We start from the raw sequence: 22,586 nt of genomic DNA, 5'->3' as shown, positions 1-22,586 counted from the left end.
ATGTCTACAATACCTCTTCCCAATTTTTGTAAATGTACCATAGAAAGCACCCTATCCAGCTGCATCACAGCTTATTATAGCAACTGCTCTGCCAATGACTGCACGAACTTACAGAGAGTTGTGAATGCAGCGCAGTCAAACCAGCCTTCCATTCATTGTCTCTGTCTGCAGTTCCCACTGCCTCAGGAAAGCAGCCAACATAATCAATGGCTCTTCCTACCTTGCTTATGTTCTCTTCCACCCTCTTCCATAGTGCAGGAGATACAAAAGCTTGAAAACATACCAACAGCTTCAAGAACAGCTTCTTTCCTGCTGTTATCAGACTGGTGAATGGACCTCTCATATATTGGAGTTGATATTTCTCTGCAATTTCTCTGTAGCTGTAACACAATATTCTGCATTCTGTTCTAATACCCTGATGTATTTAGGTAAGGTACGCTGTATTTGTTTAGCACGCAAAACAATACATTTTACTGTATCTCAACATGTAGAAATAATAATCCAATCAAACTGTTTTGTGACCCTTTGCTGGTTGTTATATCTTCCCCATCCAGATCCTGAAGAAAATGTTAACTATTTGGCAGAGGCTTGACTTTGTTATGGGATTTTGCTGTGGGCTGACCTAGAGTCCCTCTGTTCAGGTTGTGTCCTGAGTGAGGCTATGCAATTGCCCAAACTCAATCAGACTGGCGAGGGTGACAACTTGCATCGGCATACCCAGTAATTCATAAGCTCCACTTGCCACATGTTTCAGTAATAAAGCCAATTGTGGTACCTGTTTGAAATCCAGCTGGGCTTCAGTTATTAGTGCTTTTGCCTGGTTATAAATGATCTCTCAGCATTTCATGTTTAACCAAAGTCAGCCTCTGTTGGTCATCTTAACTTTGTCAAAAATACCGACACAGATTCCCCGGTTCTCGAACTGCCAGATAAAACCCATAGTGCCTCAAAATTAGAGAAGGCTTGGTGTCGTAATATTCCTTAACCACATCAGTCAACTCTTGAAAGATTTTTGCATCTGGTGCCTCAGGGAAATTTAGGCTCCTAATAATCAAAAAAGCTGCTGGTCCACAAGCTGTCAAAAGAGTTACTCATTGCTTTTCATTTGTACCCATGTCATTGCCCACAAAAAAAAATGCCTTCTTTCCACATTGTTTGAAGGTAGCATAGAATGAATCAAGCTTCCCAATTAGTGGTATGATGCCAGAAATGCCTACCCAACACACCGACTGTTGCAAGGGAGTTTCTTCAGGATCATGCTTTTCTCATATTGCCACTGAAATAATGCCACAGATGCCAATTTCCTGTCCCCAGTCACCCTTTCACTCTTTATTTACACATGGGGAGTCCTTGTTACTGATCCAGCTTTCTCAGAGCCAGCTCTCAGAGTGGACAGAACCTCTCACACTCTGTTTATATCTGTCAGCCAGGACTCCCTGATTAGACCAGGTTAACAGCACCAATCAGGGGCCTCATATTCTATGAGGTCCACTTGGCTGACTTTGTTACAATCACTACACTCCACCTCAGCACCATTGATACACACAGGGGTGTGTCTTCCCCTATGCCTCCTGAAGTTGATGACCAGCTGCTTTGTTTTACTAACATTGAGGGAGAGTTTATTGTCTTTACACCATGCCACAAATCTGTCAATCTTCTTCCTGTACTCTGTTTTGTTGTTGTTTGAGATCCAACCACACCATGGTGGTGTCATCAGCAAATTTGTAACTGAAGTTAGAGCTGAATTTGGCTACACAGTCATGAGTGTATAGGGAGTATTGTAAGGAGTATAGTTTCTAAGAGCCACTAAATGGGATTATGAGGGGAAACTTGCAGGGATACCAACGTCAATAAGAAGAAATATTGCAGTTATATAAAGAAAAAGCAGGTGGTCAGGAGCAATGTTGGCCCATTAAAGACTGAAAGTGGGAATACGGTCAATGACGATGGGAAATAGCAGACATGTGGAATAATTACTTTGCCTCAGTAATTACAAAAGAAAAGGAAGATAGCTTCCAAGAATTCCTGACTAAATTAAAAGTGGATTGAGGACAGGGATTGAATAAAATTAGTATAAGTAAAATAGCAGTAATGAGGAAATTAATTGAATTCAAGAGTTATAAATCCATGCGACCCAATGGTTTCCATCCAAGGAAGGCAAAGGAAGTAGGAAAATTAATTATAATATTTCAGAGTTCCCTAAATACAGGAGTCATCCCACTGGATTGGAAAATTGCACATGTCGCTCCACTTTTTAAAAGAAGAGCAAAAGAAGAAAACTCGGGATTTATAGATCTGTTAGCCTAACATCTGTGGTGGGAAATTATTGGAGTGAATAATCAAGGATGGGGTAACTGAACACTCTGAAAATTTTCAGTTAATCAGGGAGAGCCAGCATGGATTCATGACATCTCGAACGTGCCTGATAGCCTCACTGCATTTTTTTGAAGAGGTGACAAAGGTAGTGGACAAGGGAATGTCCATGGATGTTGTTTATATGGACTTCAAGAAGACATTTGACAAAGTCCCACATGACTGACTCTTAGTAAAGTAGAAGCATAAAGATTTGAGGGCAAATTATTGACATGGGAAATTTAGTTAAGTGGCAGGCAACAAAAAGTAGGGATAATGGGTAGGTATGCAAATTGGTAGGATGAGACCAGTGGTGTCCCACAAGGATCTGTGTTAGGATCTCAGTTATTCACATAATTTATTAACAACTAAAATAAAAGCATAGAAAGTCATATGTCCAAATTTGCTATTGATACAAAGTTAAGCAGTTGCAGACAGTGTAGATAAAATTACAATAAACACTAGGGAAATGGGCAAAATTACAGCAACTAGAGTTCCTTGTAAACAAATGTGAGGTTATCCATTTGGACCAAAAAGATCAATCAGAGTACTTTCTGGATGATATGGAGTTAAATAGAGTACATACCCAAAGAAACTAGGGGGCTCAGATGAATAGATCTTTAAAATGTCACAAACAGATACAGAAAATAATAAAGAAAGCTAATGGAATGCTGGTCTTTATATTGAGAGAACTGGAGTAAAAAGATGCAGAAGTTGCGCTACACTTGTACAAAACCTGGTCAGACCCTATGTGGAGTACTGTTAACAGATCTCGACACGCAAGGAAGGATATTTTGACCTTGGGGCAGTACAATGTAGGTTTATGAGAATGATACCAGCACTTTAGAGATTAGGTTATGAGGAGAAATTATACAATTAGGCATGTTTTCTGGGGAACTTACTGGATTAAGAAATGAGTTGAATGAAGTCTTCAAATATTAACTGGAAAAGAAAGGGTACATAAAGATAAACTATTTCTATTGGTTGGGGATTCTCGAACGAGGAGGCATAGTCTGAGAATTAAGGGCTGACAATTTAGGAGAAATGTTAGGAAGCACTTCTACATACAAAGGGTGGTAGATGTTTGGAAATTTATCTACAAATGGCAGTGGATGTCAGACCAGTTGTTAACGTAAAACCTAAAGTAATTCATTTTTTTGATAAGCAAAGGTATTAAGGAATGTGGGCCAAAGGTAAGTATATGAAATTTGGCCAAAGATCAGCCATGATCTCAGCGAAAGGTGAAACAGGCCCAAGGAGTTGAATGGTTTACTCCTGTTCCTATATTCCTACAAATCCAACTATAAGTTACTTAAAAGTGTTTTCCTCAAGCTATTACTATCTGCTCCAATTACTATTTGCATTAATGTTACTCCAGTTACAGAGACATCTTTTGGATATGAAAACCATCCAATGGAAATAGATGTACATCATTTACATATTGTCAAGATGATATTGTAAAATTCCCAAAAGCACACTTCAACCCAAAATGGCTTTCCAGACATTGTGATGAGCAACAGTTGCTCTCATTTTAATGAAGAATTCTGCCATTTCATAAAAGCCAAAGAGCATAAAAACAGGCCTTTTGGCCCACCATGCCTATGCTGACCAACAAACACAATACTACACTAATTCCAATTACCTGCACTTAGTCCATAGCCTGCTGTGCCCCAACATTTGAGGTACTCAGCCTGATTCTTCTTAAATCTTGTGAGATTTCCTGCAACATCCACGGTCTTAGGCAGCATGTTCCATATCTATCAACCTTTGGGCGATTTTTTTTTTCACCAGGTCTCCTCTAAACTACTTGCTCCTCACCTGAAATGTATGCCCTCTGAGCTTAAACACATCTGTCATGGGAAAGAAATTCTCATGATCTACTCTGTCTATGCCTCTCGTAATATTATATAACTCAATCAGATCCCTCCTCGGTCTCCTCTGCTCCAAGGAAACAAGTCCATCTTATCCAATCTCTCCTCATAACTGAGACTTTTCATCCCAGGCAACATCATGGTGAACCTTATCTACACCCTCTCTAGTGAAATCACATCCTTCCGTTAGTACTGGGAATTTCACCATCATAATCCTCCCCAAATAATCCCCAGTCAAATGAAAAGGCTGAGATGGCCTTGAAAATTGCCAACGGATTCATGAATAAATAAATCAAAACCATCACTGACATATGCAAAATGTTGTGAGTAAATCACCATACGTTACCTTTAATTTGGTTACTTATTAAGAAATCCCACAGAAAATCAATATTGAAATGTTGAATCAAACTTTCTTGCACATAGCAACCAAAATAAGAGTCCTCAAGTAAGCAAGTTAAGCCTCACAACCCAACTTGGCTAGTAACAGATAAATGGTGGAATCTGGCCAGGATTTCAACCAATGGTGATCTGTCTCTAGAAGTATCTAGTGCTTGATCCTTGTACAGTGTTGTTCTTTGAAGCTCTGCTAAGGATAAAGTTCTAGTGTTTGATTCTTACACAGATTTTCATTCTTCAGGTTATTATTGATGATTTTTAAGTTCTTTTATCCAAATTACTGCAAGTCTACATCTTCCTTTCTTATCAGAAGTAGCTTCTTTGTTCCTTGTTACATTTGACTTTGCTGTCTGTTTGGAGAGAGTGAGGACTGCTGGAGATCAGAGTGGAGAGTGTGGTGCTGGAAAAGCACAGCAGGTCAGGCAGCATCCTAGGAGCAGGAGAATCGATTTTTCGGGCATAAGGCCTTCATAAGAAATCCTTCCTGATGAAGGGCTTATGCCTGAAATGTTTGTTTGGGGACTCGGCTTTCTGTGATCAACCCCTTATATTTTTCTGCAGGGCAGTCAGTTTTGTGTGTCAGTAAAGCATCCAGTTTATCAAGCAGGTGTCAGAGCAGTTTTATCTATGTAATTTCAAGTCCTCCTTTCCAAGATATGGCTAATTGCTTTTAATCCCTGTATTAGTTTGTCCTTGTCTTTAATAGTTTATTCCAGACAATGTTATTGCTGATTCTTTTGAGTGTAACAGTTTATCTTTGTTGATTCATCTGATCCATGAACAGTCATTAAAGTTCTGAAGTCTATAATATCACAAAAGTGGAGCTCCTTGAGTAAGACAAGTAGTAATAAAGTCTTTCCAGAAGGAAAGTAGTCCAATACAAAGATTGATGTCACACTGCACACAAACTACTTTACCAAAAGCAAAAAAGCTACTGAAGCCATATGTAGTCACAAGCATGAGTGACAAAATAAAGGTGCAACAGCAGAAAGCCAACCTTTGTTATGATAAAACCACCAAGCCCAACAGTAGAGTTGAACATTGAAGAGTCTGCCAAGGTACTCTTCAACACTCTCAACAAAAGTGCACCAAAGTAGCAATTTGAGATCTGCACTGAGTAGTTGTCATCCCAGTCACTCACAGTGTAACTGAATGACTAGATATACTCACGCAACCACAGGAACATTTATATAACTGGAGAAGCTATTCCTTCATTATCAGAAGCCAATCAGGAACATGTGAATCTATAATCTGCACTGACTACAGTGTCAACCCCTGAAGTTTACAGCATCACAGAAATAGAAATGAAATAACATTAATTATCATGGCAATAGTCAGCAAGGGAACAACATTCCCCACAAAAGGAATATCACCCTATTGAACAGCCAATGCATATGCATAGCATTAAGAGATGAGTATGACATGTACATAGTATGTACGGAGACTGACTAAAGTAATGATTTATTAATACATGCATAGTTGATAACTTGAATAATAGTGTAAATAGTAATACATAGTAATAAACAAGAATGTTTGACAGAGAAGCAATACTGTACTAATGTGCTTCTGGCATGCTGTACTCACAGGACCCTATCATAAGGCACTCAGTATTGACATCCATCTTATAGCCAATTCAATAAAGACGAAGGATAAATAAGTCTAATGTAGTGTGATCTCATTAGATTATATTGTTCCGCATGGCAAAGTTGTGCAGTGCCTCAATAACAAGGACCATGTCTTCATCATGCATTTAGTTAACATCATTATATTCAACTTGGTGAAAGTCCCTCACCAACTGAGTAACCAACACGTTATATTAAATGTGAGAGTCTGCTGTGCTCTGACCCCCAGAATTAAATAAATCAAAGTTTATTGTATTCCTTAAAGACCATCATTAAGCTTACATAACAGATGACAAAACTATATTCACCAGCTCCCAAAGTACCTTGGAGGTTGTACAAGTAATGGATCATAATTGGCCACCATTTGGCTCTTTAAAAGTTATTACTGATAACTTCAGCATCAATGAGATGCCAATGTTAAATTTGCAAGCATCAATGGCATGGTGCAAATTGCTTTTGACCAGTATTTGAACCATAAGCATGTTCATTTTACATGCATACAAATGGATGATGAAAAGGTTACAAATAATATGCAACTAGAGTTTACCAAAGCCTACGCCATTCATTTGTCCTTTAATTTCCTAGCATCCAGCAAAAATGCTTTCTTCCATCAAAGTGACATCAATTCTGTCCTCCTGGGCATTGCCCAGGTTACATTTCCTTTTTTTTTATTCATTCATGTAATGTAAGTGTTGCTAGCTAGGCCAGCATTTATTACCCATCCCTAGTTGCCCTTGTGAAGGTGGTGGTGAGCTGCCTTCATGAGCTGCTACAGTCCATGTGCTGTAGGTCAATCCACAATGCCCTTAGGTAGGGAATTCCAGGATTTTGACCCAGGAATGATGATATATTTCCAAGTCAGAATAGAGAGTGGCTGTGAGGAAAATATGCAAGTGATGTTATTCCCATACATTTACTGCTCTTGTCCTTCGAAATGGAAGTGGTCATGTGTTTGGAAGGTGCTTTCTAAGGACGTTTGGTGAATTTCTGCAGTGCATCTTGTAGATAGTGTACTCTGTTTCTACTGAACTTTGACGATGGTCGGATTAGATGTGGTGTCAATCAAGCAGGTTGTTTTGTCCTGGATGGTGTAAAGCTTCTTGAGTGTTGTTGGAGCTAACAATCACCCAAGCAAGTGGGGAGTATTCTATCGCACTCTTGACTTCTGCCTTGCAGACTTGGTCAGGTTTTGGGCACACAGGGGGCTATTTATTCGTTACAGTATTCCTAGCTTTTGACCTGCTACTGTACTATTTATATGGAAAATCCAGTTGGCTTTCTCATCAATGGTAACCCCCAGGATGTTGAACGTGAGGGATTCAGTTTTGGCACCGCCATTGAATGTTAATAATAGTGGTTAGATTGCCTCTTATTGGTGATCATTACCTGTGGTTTCACGGTCATCATCAGACTCTTAATTTCAGATTTTTATTGAATTCAAATCCACCATTTCCTGTAGTGGGATTTGAACCCAGAACCTCAGAACATTATCTGAGTTTCTGCATTAATAGTCTTGCAGTAATGCTACTAAAGAATCTAGAGAATTGCAAGCAATGGCAGGGAATGCAGCTCAAGGTGGACGTCACCAGAACTGTGCTGCTCTGTCTGGTCACCAGGTACTCCACACCCCAGAGTCTCCTTTTATGTCTCACTATCCTCATAGCCCATTTCCACCCATTTTCTCTTGTGGAAACTCCCCACATTGAAATTCACCACCATTATCCTCCATGCTCTTGATATATTAGACCTTTATGATGTCCATCCTGATTCTCTACACTCCTATTGGGGGCCATGTTGATGGTCACTGCCATAAGTACTGGCCCTCCATGGTTGTTGTCTATTCCATGGACTGTAGTCAGACAGATCTCCTGATCATGCCAAGGCTTCAGGCTGTCTACAGAATCACAGTATAGGGACACCCTCATGGATAGTGGCCTCTCCACTCTTCAATGGTCTGAGGACTAATCTCCACTCATTTTCTATCATGGCCAATTAGTTTAATTAATGTGCAGCATGTTTGCTGTACAGGCAGATGGCAAATGCTGATGTGTTGGATTGATATCTCAGTATACCATTCATAAAGATGCAATCCCATCCCCACCACACCCCAGACAGAACCTTACTGTCAGGTCAAACAAGCAGCTTGTCTGTGTGTAGGCACAAAAGACCACACCGATATGTCAGTATTGATGTTTTTGATTCTGGTTGAAGTGCCAATGTTCAAACACGCATGGCACTGCATGCCCAGGTAGGATAAGACTTGGATGTTGCAAGCAAGCAAGTAGCTGCGATGTGAGCAAGCACTAAGAGACCAAGCGAGAAGCCCTGAGCTGCAATCTGTTCTCACCCTTGAGATGGGGGTGTGCCTGAATCTGCACTCAAATTATCCTTGCAGAAGCCTTACTCTGCTAATTGCTGGTCATGTTGTAATACAAACCTGTGCTTCTAAAAGCATTCAGCAAATCGGTTGGAGTGGATTGAGACATGATGGCAAATGTCAAATGCCAATGTTTGTGGATGAGGTGTGCCATGGTTAACGCCCTGAGCTGCTGTTTGCAGCTGAGCAACAGGGAGGCTCTTTGCAGCCAGCAGCGAGATGAAGTTGCCAGTTCTGACTTCCACATTGAGAGTTCCTAATATCTAGCTTATTCAGCGTGTTTGGTAAGGTAGAAAGCTCAATATTTATTAGGCGAATTGTGATGTTAATAAGGCATTTGATAAACTGTAATTCACCCTTAACTGGCAGCTTGCCAATGTCTAGCAAGAAACTCGGCTGATTGCTTAACAAATGCATAAAAATGGAGTGAATTGTTCCTGAAACTGAGACAGGCCTTGTGGGCTTCTCATATGATTCTGCCAAAAATGACACCATAGTCCATGGTCATTTATGCTCTTACATTATTCCATACTGTATCTCCCATTATAATTACAGGTTGTATAAACTGTAAAATTTCAAAAAAGATCAGAATATAATTTCATGATTCAATTCGCAAAAAAATTCTACCACATCCAATACACTTTGTAACAAAATGTAACTGAAATTTTCAATAGCAATTCCTGTCATCCTTATTATATATAGAGTACTTTACAGAGCAAACCTTTATCGTCCACCTGGTCCTGCAGGACTCCAGAAGGCAGCAAAATAAAGTTCAAAGATGTTTTTCTCAATGTATTGTGCAGTAGGCTAAATATTTGTGTGGCATATAATTTAAATCTCAAAATATGGATAATATTCCTACAACTCTTTGTAATAAGTTGTAAATAAGTACAAGGTAAAAGTGAAACAATTGTGGTTTCTTCAAACCAGTAGTTTTATTTTCAGTAAAATGGCGATGTTAGACAATTAAAGCAACTAGCTTTTCCTCACAAGCCTAGAAATCGTGGCAGTGTTAGGGTTAAAGTTGGCAACAAATATTCAGTAAATGGACACTAATGTCAGCAGTACAGTACATCCATTACAAAATTGCTATCTTAGCTGTTTTAGTGCACACACTAATATATTCAAGACATCTGCCAGCCTATTAGTCTAATTAAAACTAACAAATTAGGTAGATACGTGTACCACACTGACACATCTTTCATACAAAGCATTAATTTCACCCAAATGGAACAAGCATTACTGGATGCACATTTGACTAAATGCCAGAAATGTCATTTTAAAATGAGGTACTTCTTATTTTGTTTTCATATGCTCGGTTTTGTCATACTAGGGCAGCAATCCAGCTCCATTTCAACTAGCTGAGAGAAGGAATAGAATAGAATGGAAATTTATTGCCACATATACTTTTACATGAAAAATTGTATAAGTCATCCCTTATGGCACAAACATCAAGGACAGAAGTCATACCTAATAATAAAAAAAAGTAAAATTGAGACAAAGTTCATCACAGTTAAGTTGACAGCTCCTGAGCTCAGGGAAAGTCAATATAGGGACGATGGAATATCCTGAATGTGCAGCCGGGACAAGACTGCCACGCCGTGCTGTTGAACAGTAGGCCGGAAGCTTCCAGTGAAGAAATCTGCTATGACGGGCTGAGACCACCACTCCTGGATGAGACCATCTGCCAGGTCACTGGAATACCTGAACACCGAAGATGAAGAAGACTTCCAATCAGGGACAAGTCCTTCATGCAAGGATAAGACTGCTATGTCAGGAGACCACCACACAGGGAGACCACCACTCAAGGAGACCGCCACACAAGGATTCATGATTCGGAAATGCCGGTGTTGGACTGGGGTGGACAAAGTTAAAAATCACACAACACCAGGTTATCATCCAACAGGTTTAATTGGAAGCACACTAGCTTTTGGAGTGACGCTCCTTCATCTGATCACCTGATGAACACAATAACCTGATGAAGGAGCGTTGCTCCGAAAGCTAGTGTGCTTCCAATTAAACCTGTTGGACTATAACCTGGTGTTGTGTGATTTTTAACTTTGCCACACAAGGAGTCTGCCACGGAGGATACTGCCACACAGGGAGACTGTGATACAGGGAGACTGCCACATAGGGCGACTGTGATACAGGGAGACTGCCACTCAAGCAGACTGCCACACAAGGAGATTGCCACACAGGGAGACTGCCACACAGGGAGACTGCGATACAGGGAGACTGCCACACATGGATACCACCACACAAGGAGACTGCCACACAGGGAGACTGCCACACAGGGAGACCACCACACAGGGAGACCACCACACAGGGAGACTGCGATACAGAGAGACCGCCACACAGGGCGACTGTAATACAGAGAGACTGCCATACAAGGAGACTGCCACACATGGAGACTGACTTACAGGTAGAGCGCCACATAAGGAAACTGTCACGATGGGTGAAGACCACCTTTCTCCTCCTTTGGGGGCCTGGGCCTATCTGTTGACATGAAACCTCAGCCTAGCCTGTGAGTCCAGGCTGGAGGAGTCACATTCCTTGCTTGTTGCAATGGTATCCAGCAAAATGTGCCTTTAAGCCCCAATGACATGCTATGTTCTGGGTCTATGCATCAGGTCCAGCTGATCATGATAATGTATCTTATGAGACCAAAGAGTATCATGAACTTGTTGCCTACTCTCTCACACCACAAACAGCATTCAGTCCACTAATGTACCAGAACAACTGCTGGCGTATGTGGACTACACAAGTTTCCTTTTCCCAATGTGTCCCCCCAATGTCTGCAACCTGTCCCTTACTATTCAGATGTATACCATATTTACTTTTTGATTTGTTGCCGAACCACTGGATCACCCTCCCAGAGGAGCAAACCATATTACTCCGCCTTCCCCATAACATCTCCTACCTCCATGTAATGTGAACCATTTTCCTTTCTAGTTCCCATCAGACCATAAAAAAGGTAAGACATAAAATTAAGTTTCATTTCTCAACAAGTTACATTTTTTTGCAAAATGTGAACTTAATTACAAAACGTTAAACACAAAATATTGCCAACCTTCTGATTATACCTGCAACAAAATTAATGTAAAATGTTCACAATATTCAATATTCATATATGAATCAAATTGATCATATATTTTATATCATTTAAATCAAACAATATGTTGTAACTACGTAGAAGACCAGGAGAGAGCCAGATTAAGTTCAGAAAAGTTTCATTGTATTACTTACAGTTAATAAGGATTGTTATGGAACCGAGACCATAAGATGTTGGAGCAGAAGTTGCATTCAGTCCCCCCGGGGTCTACACTGCCATTCAACAAAATCATAGCTGATTTCATAAGCCTCAATTCTTTATCTGCTTTATCCCCACAACCTTTGATTTCTTTTCCTGATTATAAATCTGTCTATCTCAGTCTTGAGCATACAGCTGTGAACAACACAGTCACTATTTCCTTCTGAGGTAAAGAATTCTGCAGAGTAACTATTCTCTGAGAGAAAATGATGTTCATGTCTGTCTTAAACATGTGACTCCTTATTCTGAGATTATACTTTCTGGTCCTAGACTTTTCCAGGAGGGGAAGCAACCTCTTTGCATCTAACTTGTCAAGGTCCCAAAGGATTCTTTACAACATGCACTTTAAAGTACACTGCAGTTACTAAAAGAATGTGCCTACATTAAAGTTGGTGGCAAATGTGCAGTAATGGACAGTAATATAAGAATTGTAGCATCCATTACGAAATTGCTCCTAAAGGTTTTAAATACAAGTACATTACAGTAGGGATTGCCACGTGGCTCCACATTTAGTCATGTTGTGGCTGGTCTTCTGGATAAACTCTGGTACCTACCTTGTCAGGTATTCCTCGAATTTCTTAGCGTCTACACATTGATTGGTCTCATTCTTGAATGTATCCTACGACTGGGTATTCGTCTTTGGGAAGTGAATTCCAAACACTCACAACCTTCATGTCAGTCCTAAATAGCTGAAATAGTATTGTGTAATCATTGTATATAAAAGGAAAAAAAATAATATCTGTTTCTCTAAAAGTCCTCATGAGTTTTCCTTTTAAGGCAATCACTTTTATCATCTTTATTTGAGGTGGAATAAGGGATAGCACCAGCGAGACCAGTTCTTTCACAGAGCCGCAGCAATTATGCATTTACACTGAAAATAATGGTAATACAGAGCAGGTCTGTCAGCATCCGTGCAGAGAGAGCAATAGAGTTAATGTTTCAAGTCATGAATCATGCAAATACCAAGGACAGAAACAAAGCAAATACACACGAAAAAGACTGTCACGACAGCCGTAATTATAAAACATGCCATTCAGATCTTGAAGAAGCATCGACGATATGGACCAACCTTCTGCAGCAAGCCCATTATAGACTACCTCCTACCGCACAGCCCACAACTTCACAGGACAACAGTGAGGAATCAGAGATGAGAGATTCGCATCTGTACGAGTAATGCAACAAGACTCTAGAATGTGTAGGAGTCTAATTTAGCTGCCTTGTTACATTGTAACCAATAACTATTAAGTACACGGCGTATTCTAAATCACATGGCGTGTGATTAATTTTCTCCGCTGCCTGGTGTATAAATGCTGGCAGTTTGCGTTAACCTGGTGCGGTGTTTGAATGCAGTATTTGTCAATCAACTGGTGAAAAGAAGTGTGGTACCACTCTGCGGGGGTTCACTGACAGCTTGCTGACATTCATGGTGGACTTTTTCGGGAAGCTAGCCGGCACATTGTAGTTAACTTCTACTCTAGTTTCCAGATCTAATTGAAATAGACAATAACGCTGCGACCAGAAACACAACTCCGTTTTCAGACTAATAATTTAGATTCCCACCAGATCCTGGAAATCGTTCCACTCAAAAGAAAAGCTGCATCTAACGCCATCAACTGCAAAATAATTACATTTGGATGGAAAAAAATTGCAGCGTTCACACTGACGGAGGTGGGGTCAACTTCGTAATCAGTTTTCGTGCATCAGAGTCGAGCTAACCTCTGTGCTGAAAAGAAATATTGCTGCTACATCATAACTTTGGATATTACGTTGTGAAAGAGTATAGTTGCACTGTTCACTCTTTTGGAATTATGAAGTTGGAAGTTTTACAAGGAATCCCTCATGTAAAGCCGGATGGCAGGTTCCGTGTAGAGGGGGCGGATTAAGGAGGAGCTGGACTTCCTTAAAAGGCTTTCCAGAAGAAACCCCGAGAACAGTCGTTTCAAGCAGGAGCTTCAATTTCACAACATCTTCAACTATAAACAAATCACAAGATCGTTTTTACTGACTTGATGGAGGCACTCGGCATGGAAGATGAAAATAATCAGATGCAGGAAACCTACGGAGAGGTAAGAGAAGCACTTCTTTTTTCAACGCATTCCCGACAGTTGCAGCAGACAAAACCAACACAGTTATTAAACCGTGATAATGAACTGAAATAAAAGTTTACGGAGAAAAACTTAGTCTGTTAGCTCAGAATTGAATACTTTCCCCACTGTTAATCTACAATTTAGAGATAAATAAAATGCAAAGCAATGAGTAACATATGATGGAATACATATTTTTTGATCAACAGCATTGAAATGGTCACAATATTCGCCGAGCTGTCTTTTTTTAAACAAACTGTAGTTCCTTGTTTAAAACGTGCATACAATTGTGTAGAAAATGAATTTACTATTGTTCATGAATTAATTATTCAGCTATTGAGTCACCTTGCGCATCGCTTTTTATAGATGGTTGATGTGGAAGATAAAAGAGCGTTGGTTTGCGACGACAGCACAACAGAAGGAGAGAAAAGCAACCTTTCATCAGCCAGCTTCAATGTAATAAACTCTATCATAGGCTCCGGGATCATTGGTAAACACGCGTGTTATTTATTTTAGTTCTACATTCATGAAAATTCATTCATCCAAGTAACCGAGTTTCGCTTTGCCAGGAGTCAATCATCGGCACTAGGAGTTTAATGCTCAGCAAACAATGCCTCGCAAATTCCAAAATCAATAATTTATACCATGCCGTTATTTTAAAAGTCCAAATGCTTTGAAATGGGCTTTGAGGTTTCAATGGATTAATGCGAAGAGACAAGATGGGGAGTCATGTGATCATCTAAGCAACAGATTTTAAAATCCCATGGCGTACAAGGAACATTGTATGCCATGGGATTTTTGCCCTTGTTTCAAGTCATGAAACATGCAAATGCCAAGGACAGAAACAAAGCAAATACACACGAAAAGACTGCCCTTGATTAAACAATGAAGTAATGATGATGTAGATGAAAGGCAGAATAAATTTGTTAGCTAAATTAAAATCGCAAGGGAAAATTAATTACTCAGTAAGAATAGTGAGAAATGGCAATTTTAGCTAAATAGTAGAATTTCAGTCAAAATAGCTTAGAAACTGAGTTGTGACTGATGTGTATCATTCTTGATTTATCTTTAAATTGGAGCTCCAGCAGGATGAGTGAGTTCATTTCCAAGCGTTTTTTTAAACTGCTTTTTAAAATATTTTGACAAGCAGCTGAGAATCCCTGGCTTTAATAATGGAGGCAGAGCTTGGAGAAGCAAGGAGGCTGTATTAGATCAGAATACTGGCTAGGCCTCACTTGCGGAAAGGTGTTTACTTTTGGGCACCATACCTTAGGACGAAAGTACCCAAGATGCAAGTGGAAGCTTGTTTTTCTAACACAAATATAATTTGGAATGAAGTGCTGAAAAGAACAAATGCAATTGTAAAATTTAAGCAAAAACTGAGTTAATACTTGAAAGGAAAGAATTTACAAGCTTCCAGTGAGAAAGCGGTGGTATGGAAGTTCATTGGAAAGTTCTACCAAAGTGCAGGAATGGGAATGATGGGTAATATGGTATGCAATACCATTTTAAGCTATCACAGATTATGTCCATTAGAAATGTTTTAAAATCTATCCAAATATTGGCTTTTCCCTGTAACCATGCAAATCTTATTTTATCAAGTATATGTCCAATTTCCTTCAGAAATGTACTTCAAAATTAGTAAGTATCAAAATGAATACTGTTCTTAAAGCAATCCTTGGGGAAAACCATTATGTCCTTCTATCCATTTTTGGTGGAAAGCTAAATATATGATCAATTTGATAGGTTATGTTTATCTTCCAATTTCTGTTATTGTTCAGATTACTGTTGAGAGAATGTTTCACCAATTCATAAGTGTTTAAATCTCAGGGGTATGTGGGAATTTGGATTTAAGGACAAAATCAGATCAGCATCATCATCAGATCTGATAAAAGAACTCAGAATATTATTAAGTAGGAAGTTCCAGGATTTTAACCCAACAACAGGAAAGAATGCTGATACTTGGCCAAGTCAAGATGGTGAATGTTTTGGAGGTAATGCTCTTCACATGCACCTGCTACTTTCGTTCTTGTAGTGAAATTTGTGATTTCATATGACCTGCCATAGTGCATTGTATAGGCAGGGTATGCTGTAACTGTGATGTACTCAAATAGAGGGAAAATACTTGAATTCCTGCATGGGATGTCAGTTAGACAGAGTGTTTTGATCTGTATGGCATCAAGTTGCTTGAGTATTATTGCAACTACAGTTATTCAGGCAAGTAAAAATAACACTCACCAGTCTAAGTGTTATGCTCACCTGCCAGTAAGTTTGAAAACTGTGGCCACTGCTCCTGATTGGTTCTGTTGGACTTTTTAAAAAAAAATTGCTCATGAGATGTAGAAATTGCTAGCTTGGCCAGTATTTATTTTTAATCCCTAATCACCAATGAGGTGGTGGTTAGTTGCTTTGAGTACCTGCTGTTATGTGCTGTAGCTTTATTCAGTGCAGCAGGATTTGACCCAGCTGATTAGCTGGCTGCATTCTAAGGTGGAACTGCTTCCTAGATAAGAGTGGACAAATTTTAAAATATGAATTACCTACAATTAATTGCCCCCATCTTTAACTGCTAGGGACAGCATCAGGATTATAGGCAGGCTCCTCACCTCCCGCGAATTTTAGCAAGGGGTGTTATGGATTACGATGCCCTGCAAAATTCAGTTTACAATTTTTGTATTGTAGGCAGTAGAGAGGCTTTAGAATGGCAGGAAGCAATTACACAATGTCCCATTTTTATTTGCTGTCATTGTAATGTTATTTAAGTAGCTGAATTTATTGAATTAATTTGTTAAATTATTTTTTTTTCTCTCAGTCACTTCCTCTGGCATCTACTCATGTTGAAAATTGACCAGGTATGATCTGGTCTCAAACAGCAGGGCATGTCCAATTTGGCCATTTACTGTCCCATCAATTTATTTATTGAATTTATTGAATTTCATTGATACCCAAAATGTTTATGGAGGCAATTCAATGGTGGTGATGCCATTAAATATCAAGGGTGTTTGTTGGCTCTGTCTCTTTTTGGTGATGATTGTTGTCTAGCTGTTGTATGGAATTAACTTTTCAGCTTGAGTCTGGATAGGTCAGGTTTTGTTGTGTGGGTATGGACTGCTTCAATACATGAAGAATTTTGAATGGAAGTCATCAGTAAACAGCATTATTCCTGCTCCATATCGCAGAGATGATCATTGATGAAACAGTAGATAATTATTGTGCTTAAGCCACAGTCTTGAGGAAATCCTGCAGTGTGTCTTGGGTCAGGGATATTTGGGTGTAGATTAGAGTGGTGCTGGAAAAGCACAGCAGGTCAGGCAGCATTCGAGGAGCAGGAAAATTGATGTTTCGGGCAAAAGCCCTTCATCGAGAATGAAGGGCTTTTGCACAGGGATATTTGGTATTCAGTAACAATACTTACCTTCCTTTGTACCTGGTACAAATCTAGAAAGTGGTACATTTTTGCATTGACTCACAATTAGTTTATGACAGCTACTGGTGTCACATTCATTTACATGTTAGTTTGATGTTAATGACAGTCCTGCATATCTTACCCCTGCTATTCAGTTCTTGTGTTAAAATTTGGACCAAAGCATATTAAGTTTTGTGATGTTTGTAGAACCAAGACTGTGTATTAATACCAAAAAAGAGAAAATGCTGGAAAATCTCAGCAAGTCTGGCAGCATCTGTAAGGAGAGAAAAGAGCTGACGTTTCGAGTCTAACTGACCCTTCGTGTATTAAAAACTAGACTGTTGGCAAAAATAAAGTCATCATAGTCCTAGAGGACCATAGTGCTGCTCTTTTATTTGAGAGGTTATTGGGAAATGCACTTAATTGCATTGCTAATGACTCCTCCCATTATATAGTTGGGAATAAATGGGTTGATGGGATATTAAATGGCCAAGTTGGATGTGTCCTGTTGTTTGTGACCAGATTTTATCTTGTCAATTTTCAACATGAGTAGACCCCAGAGAAAGTAACTGAGAAAAAAAGATAATTAATTTAATTATTCAAGTTGAAAATGAGTGAGAATGCTTGAATTTTGCCTTTAGGTTAATATGCTGAGTTGCACCATCATTGAGGATGTGGATATTCACAAAGCCGTCTTCTCCTGTGAGTTGCTTAATTGTTCAACTCTATTCACCACTGAATGTGACAAACTTGCAGAGCTTTGATTGGATCACTTACCTATAGCATTGCAGAGCTCAGCCTTTAGCATTTTGTTTCCCAGATTATAGATTATTCTTGAGCATTTTGTTTCAGTACTTCTTATTTAGCTAAAATCAAATTATTCAGGAAATTTTGATGTTTGAAGTTGAATATGGTCAGTCAAGGGTTAATTTCTACTCTGTGAACAAGAAGACCAATAGAATCAAACAGGTCATTAAAAGCTAATGGAAAATGATAACAGATTACAATGAAAAATGGTTCTGCTCAGAAGCCACCTGCCTCACAAACATATTCAGGATATTAGTTATTAGTCATTTGGTATTGAGTTGTCAATTCACTGCAGTATTTATGCAGAGTGTATATCGGTGTGTTATTGTTTTTGCTAATCCTAATCAAAACATGATTAATATTATACATTCAAGTTGGATTTTGTTCATCCCTACAATTGTCTGAGGCCCCTTATCTTTGAAAATTTCCCTCTCTTCTGCATTCATATTGGTTAAGTAATCTGTGAAGACTTACTATACATTACATACTTGCATGAACTTGCCTCAAAACATAAGCACATTCTAAATTGAGACCAAGTGTCATGAACTTCAATGCATTTACAATTTGTGGGTGGCACAGTGGTTAGCACTGCTGCCTCGCAGCGCCAGAAACCCGGGTTCAATTCCTGCCTCATGCAACTCTCTATGTGGAGTTTGCACATTCTCCCCGTGTCTGTGTGGGTTTCCTCCGGGTGCTCCGGTTTCCTCCCACAATCAGGTTAGGTGAATTGGCCATGCTAAATTGCCCGTAGTGTTAGGTGAAGGGATAAATGTAGGAGAATGGGTCTGGGTGGGTTACGCTTCAGCGAATCGGTGTGGACTTGTTGGGCCGAAGGGCCTGTTTCCACACTGTAAGTAATCTAATTTATCAAGATATGTAATTTGCACATAATTTGCAATGTTTGCCTATCCTCCGTTTCACCCAGCCTTTTATTTTTCTTAATGTTACATTGGCATGAATACAGTGATAATTTAGCATCATAGAATCATAGAGATGTACAGCACAGAAACAGACCCTTCAGTCCAATTTGTTCATGCCAACCAGATATCGTATCCTGATTTAATCCAGATGTAAGCACTTGCACTTCTGTAACTTGTTAAAACAACAACTGCTTTATATATTTCCTTTAAGTACCCCATGGGATATGTAGCTGATTAGGTGAGAAGGGATATTGACGAGGATTATGTGGTCTGGTCTGTCAGATTGCAGGTAAATTAGAAAGGAAGAGCAGAAATGGTGCACTGTGGTCAAATGAAATACGGTGGCTTTTATGACATTGAATACAGTTTTTTTTGTCGTGTTGGGTAAGAAACCTGACTACAGACATTCAAATAGTGTTGTGGGAAAGGTGGGCACAGATTTATGATATAACCATATGTTCAAAGACTTTGGGTCAGAAAAAGAGATTGAATATATGTTAAGGTTAGGTTTTTAGGACGAAGTGTGTGATGGTCGTAGATATAAAAGTGATGGGGACTGTGCCTCAGGACAAGCAACCATTTATAGTATGAGTTTGCATGGATTCCAGCAAGAGATGTTGGGTGCTCAGCAGTTTAGTGTAAATAGGCGAAGAACAAGTAATGGATCTTATGAACAAGGCACACTGGTTCATAAGAGAGAAACTAGAGAATAATGCATGTTCTGACTAGGATGGGGGAAATATTGAAATAAATTTGGTTTGGCGGCCAAGAGCAAGGACTGAATGTATGCTAGAAGCTACTAAACAGATCATCTTAAGCTTCATGAGAAGACTTGTATGAGCACTCCGCATTTGTTGGAAGTGAGGGTGGAGGAAGAAAGCACATGGATTTTCAGAGATAGCCAGAGAAAAGAAGCTAAGGATTACTGTTTTTATACTGGGCAATATAATAATAATGGGACATGATGGGAGGCACTTGGGGATAGGGGTACTGATGATGTCACTAGACTAGTAATTTCTGCTTCATTCCCACCATGGCAGATGGTGAAACGAGAATTCAATAACTAAATCTGGAAATAAAAGCTAGACTTATGGTTATCATTGCTGTAAAAACCCATCTGGCTCACTAATGCTTTTTAGAGAAGGAAATCTGCTGGCCCATGTATGACTCAGGCCCCACAGATAAACTCCTTGAAATGGCTTAGCAATCCACTCAATTGTTTCAAACCACTTTGAAATCAAAAGAAATGAAGGAATATGAATGCATCACTTGACATAGGCAGTGGAAACTACATCAGCAAACCCAGTTTTGACAAGTCAGTAAAGTTCTCCTTGAGTAAGTGTCAAAATTGGGACAGCTTTCCCACAGACTAGTCAAGCATCAGCCTACCATAGTCATACTCATGGAATCACACAGCAATGTCACAGAGACCACCATCACCACTGGCCAAAAAGATCCAGCAGAACTGGAAGCACAGTGGTGTACATTCAGGCAGGAGTTGTCTTTGACATCTTCAATTTTGATTCTGGACCCCATGATATCTCATGGCATCAGGTTGACCATGGACAAGGAAATCCCCTGCTGATTATCACCTACCCCACACCACCCTTGGTGGATAAAACATTACTCCTTCATTTTGAACACTAATTGGAAGAACCATTTAGGATGCAAAAAACACATGATGTATTCTGAGTAAGAACTTTAATAGCCATTACCACTTGGTAGCACCACTACTGACTGAAATGGCCAAGTCCTAAAAAATATACCTACTAGACCAGATCGATGGTAGACCGTGAGGGAACAAATAAGAGAAAAACCTACTTGACCTTGTCCTCAGCAGTCCATTTGTTGCAGCTGCATCTGTCCATGATGAAATTGCTCGAGAATTGAGCACTGCATAGTCCTCATGGACACAGGTCTCATCTTTACATTGAAGATGCCCTCCATCATATTCCTATCACCATGCTAAATGGGATAGATTTTGAACAGATCAAGCAAATCAAAATTGGGATTCCAGGAGGCACAGTGGTCAATCACAATCTGTAACCTCACAATCAGGCGTGTCCCCCACTCAATCATTGCTGTCAAGGGATTGGAACGATTGTTTGAAGGAGAATGCTGGATCTCAAAGCTACCAGATCACATCAAAGTTTTGCACACCTGCAAATCAGCTGTGGTTAGTGTTGGGCAATCAAACAAATAACAGGAGGAGGAGGCTCCACAAACATCCCCATTCTCAGTGATGGGTACGCCCAGCACATCAGTGCAAAAGAAAAAGCTGAAGCATTTGCAAACATCTTCAGTTAGAAGTGCCGATGGATGCAATTACTTCATCATCTCTTTTTCCTTCGGTTGCCATCATCCCAGATGCAAATCTTCAGCCAATTTGATTCACTCCAATGACATCAAGAAACAACTGAAAGCACTGTATACAGCAAAGGGTTTGGGCCCTGACAACATTCTGGCAATAGTACTGATGACTTCTGTCCAGAACTAGCTGGACCTGTAATCCAGGCACTCTAGTAATAGCTCTAGCAAAAGGAAGAGGCAATGGCCTAGTGGTATTATCGCTGGACTGTTAACCTCAGAGACCCAGGTAATGTTCTGGGAACCCACAACAGTAGACGGTGAAATTTGAATACAATACAAATCTGGAATTAAGAGTCTAATGATGACCACGAACCCATTGTCAATTGTTGGGGGAACAAAACATCTGGTTCACTAATGGCCTTTAGGAAAGGAAACTGTCATGCATACCTGGTTTGGCTTACATGAGACTCCAGACTCACAGCAATGTGATTGATTCTTACCAGTCTTCTGGGCAATTAGGGATGGGCAATAAATGCTGGCCAGGCTAATGACACCTACACCCTGTGAATGAATAAAAGCAGAGCTACAGTTTGGGTTCCATGAGGGCCACTTAGCTCCTGACCTCATTTCAATCTCGGTCCAAAAATGGACAAAAGAATTGACCTCCAGAAGTAAAGTGAGAGTAACTACCCTTGACCATCAAGGCAGCGTCTGACCATGTATGGCATCAAGGATCCCTCGCCAAAACCAGAATCAATGAGAATCGGAGAAAACTCCCCGTTAGTTTGGGCATACCTGGCACTAGGAAAGTGGTTGTGTTTCTTGCGAGTTAATTATCCCAGTCACTGGACATCTCTGCAGGAGTTCCTCAAGGTATTGCATTGGGTTCAACCATCATCTGCTCTTTATCAATGACCTTTGCTCCATCATAAGGACAGAAGTGAGCATGTTCATTGATGATCGTGCAATGCTCAACACCATTTGTGGTGACTCCGATACTGAAGAAGCCCGTGCCTGTATGCAATATTACCTGGACAAGTGAGAATCCAATTATTTCCCCTGAGCATTAAATGACATTTTTATTACTGAATTGGTTGAAACTATCAACAGGAAGATAAGCAAAATGGCAGC

The 22,586-nt window shown here is 39.8% G+C and overlaps 1 protein-coding gene and 1 long non-coding RNA gene across 4 annotated transcripts in view; one reads left to right on the top strand and one right to left on the bottom strand.

The window, feature by feature from the left end:
* Positions 1-9,537: 9,537 nt before the first annotated feature.
* LOC148149635 (uncharacterized) lies at positions 9,538-13,093 on the bottom strand. Its single transcript, XR_015757699.1, has 3 exons — positions 12,998-13,093; positions 12,483-12,617; positions 9,538-10,322 (listed from the first exon to the last, which is right to left on the bottom strand). It is a non-coding gene; the product is annotated as an uncharacterized LOC148149635 (long non-coding RNA).
* A 697-nt stretch (positions 13,094-13,790) lies between these two features.
* slc38a11 (solute carrier family 38 member 11) overlaps positions 13,791-22,586 on the top strand; it is an 85,800-nt gene continuing 77,004 nt past the window's right edge. The window contains exons 1-2 of one of the 3 annotated variants that reach the window (XM_043694501.2): positions 13,791-13,994; positions 14,379-14,502. In XM_043694501.2, the coding sequence (XP_043550436.2) occupies positions 13,938-13,994; positions 14,379-14,502 (181 nt within the window). In that variant the 5' untranslated portion in view covers positions 13,791-13,937. Of the gene's footprint in view, positions 13,995-14,378; positions 14,503-18,059; positions 18,121-22,586 lie in introns of those variants that run through there. The other 2 variants (XM_087989103.1, XM_087989102.1) reach the window with 2 other exon arrangements.

The sequence above is a fragment of the Chiloscyllium plagiosum genome, unplaced genomic scaffold (genome assembly GCF_037043375.1).
Source record: "Chiloscyllium plagiosum isolate Xiang-an unplaced genomic scaffold, Cpla_swu_hap1 HiC_scaffold_7, whole genome shotgun sequence".
Classification (NCBI taxonomy): domain Eukaryota; kingdom Metazoa; phylum Chordata; class Chondrichthyes; order Orectolobiformes; family Hemiscylliidae; genus Chiloscyllium; species Chiloscyllium plagiosum.
This window is presented reverse-complemented; position numbering and strand designations above follow the sequence as displayed.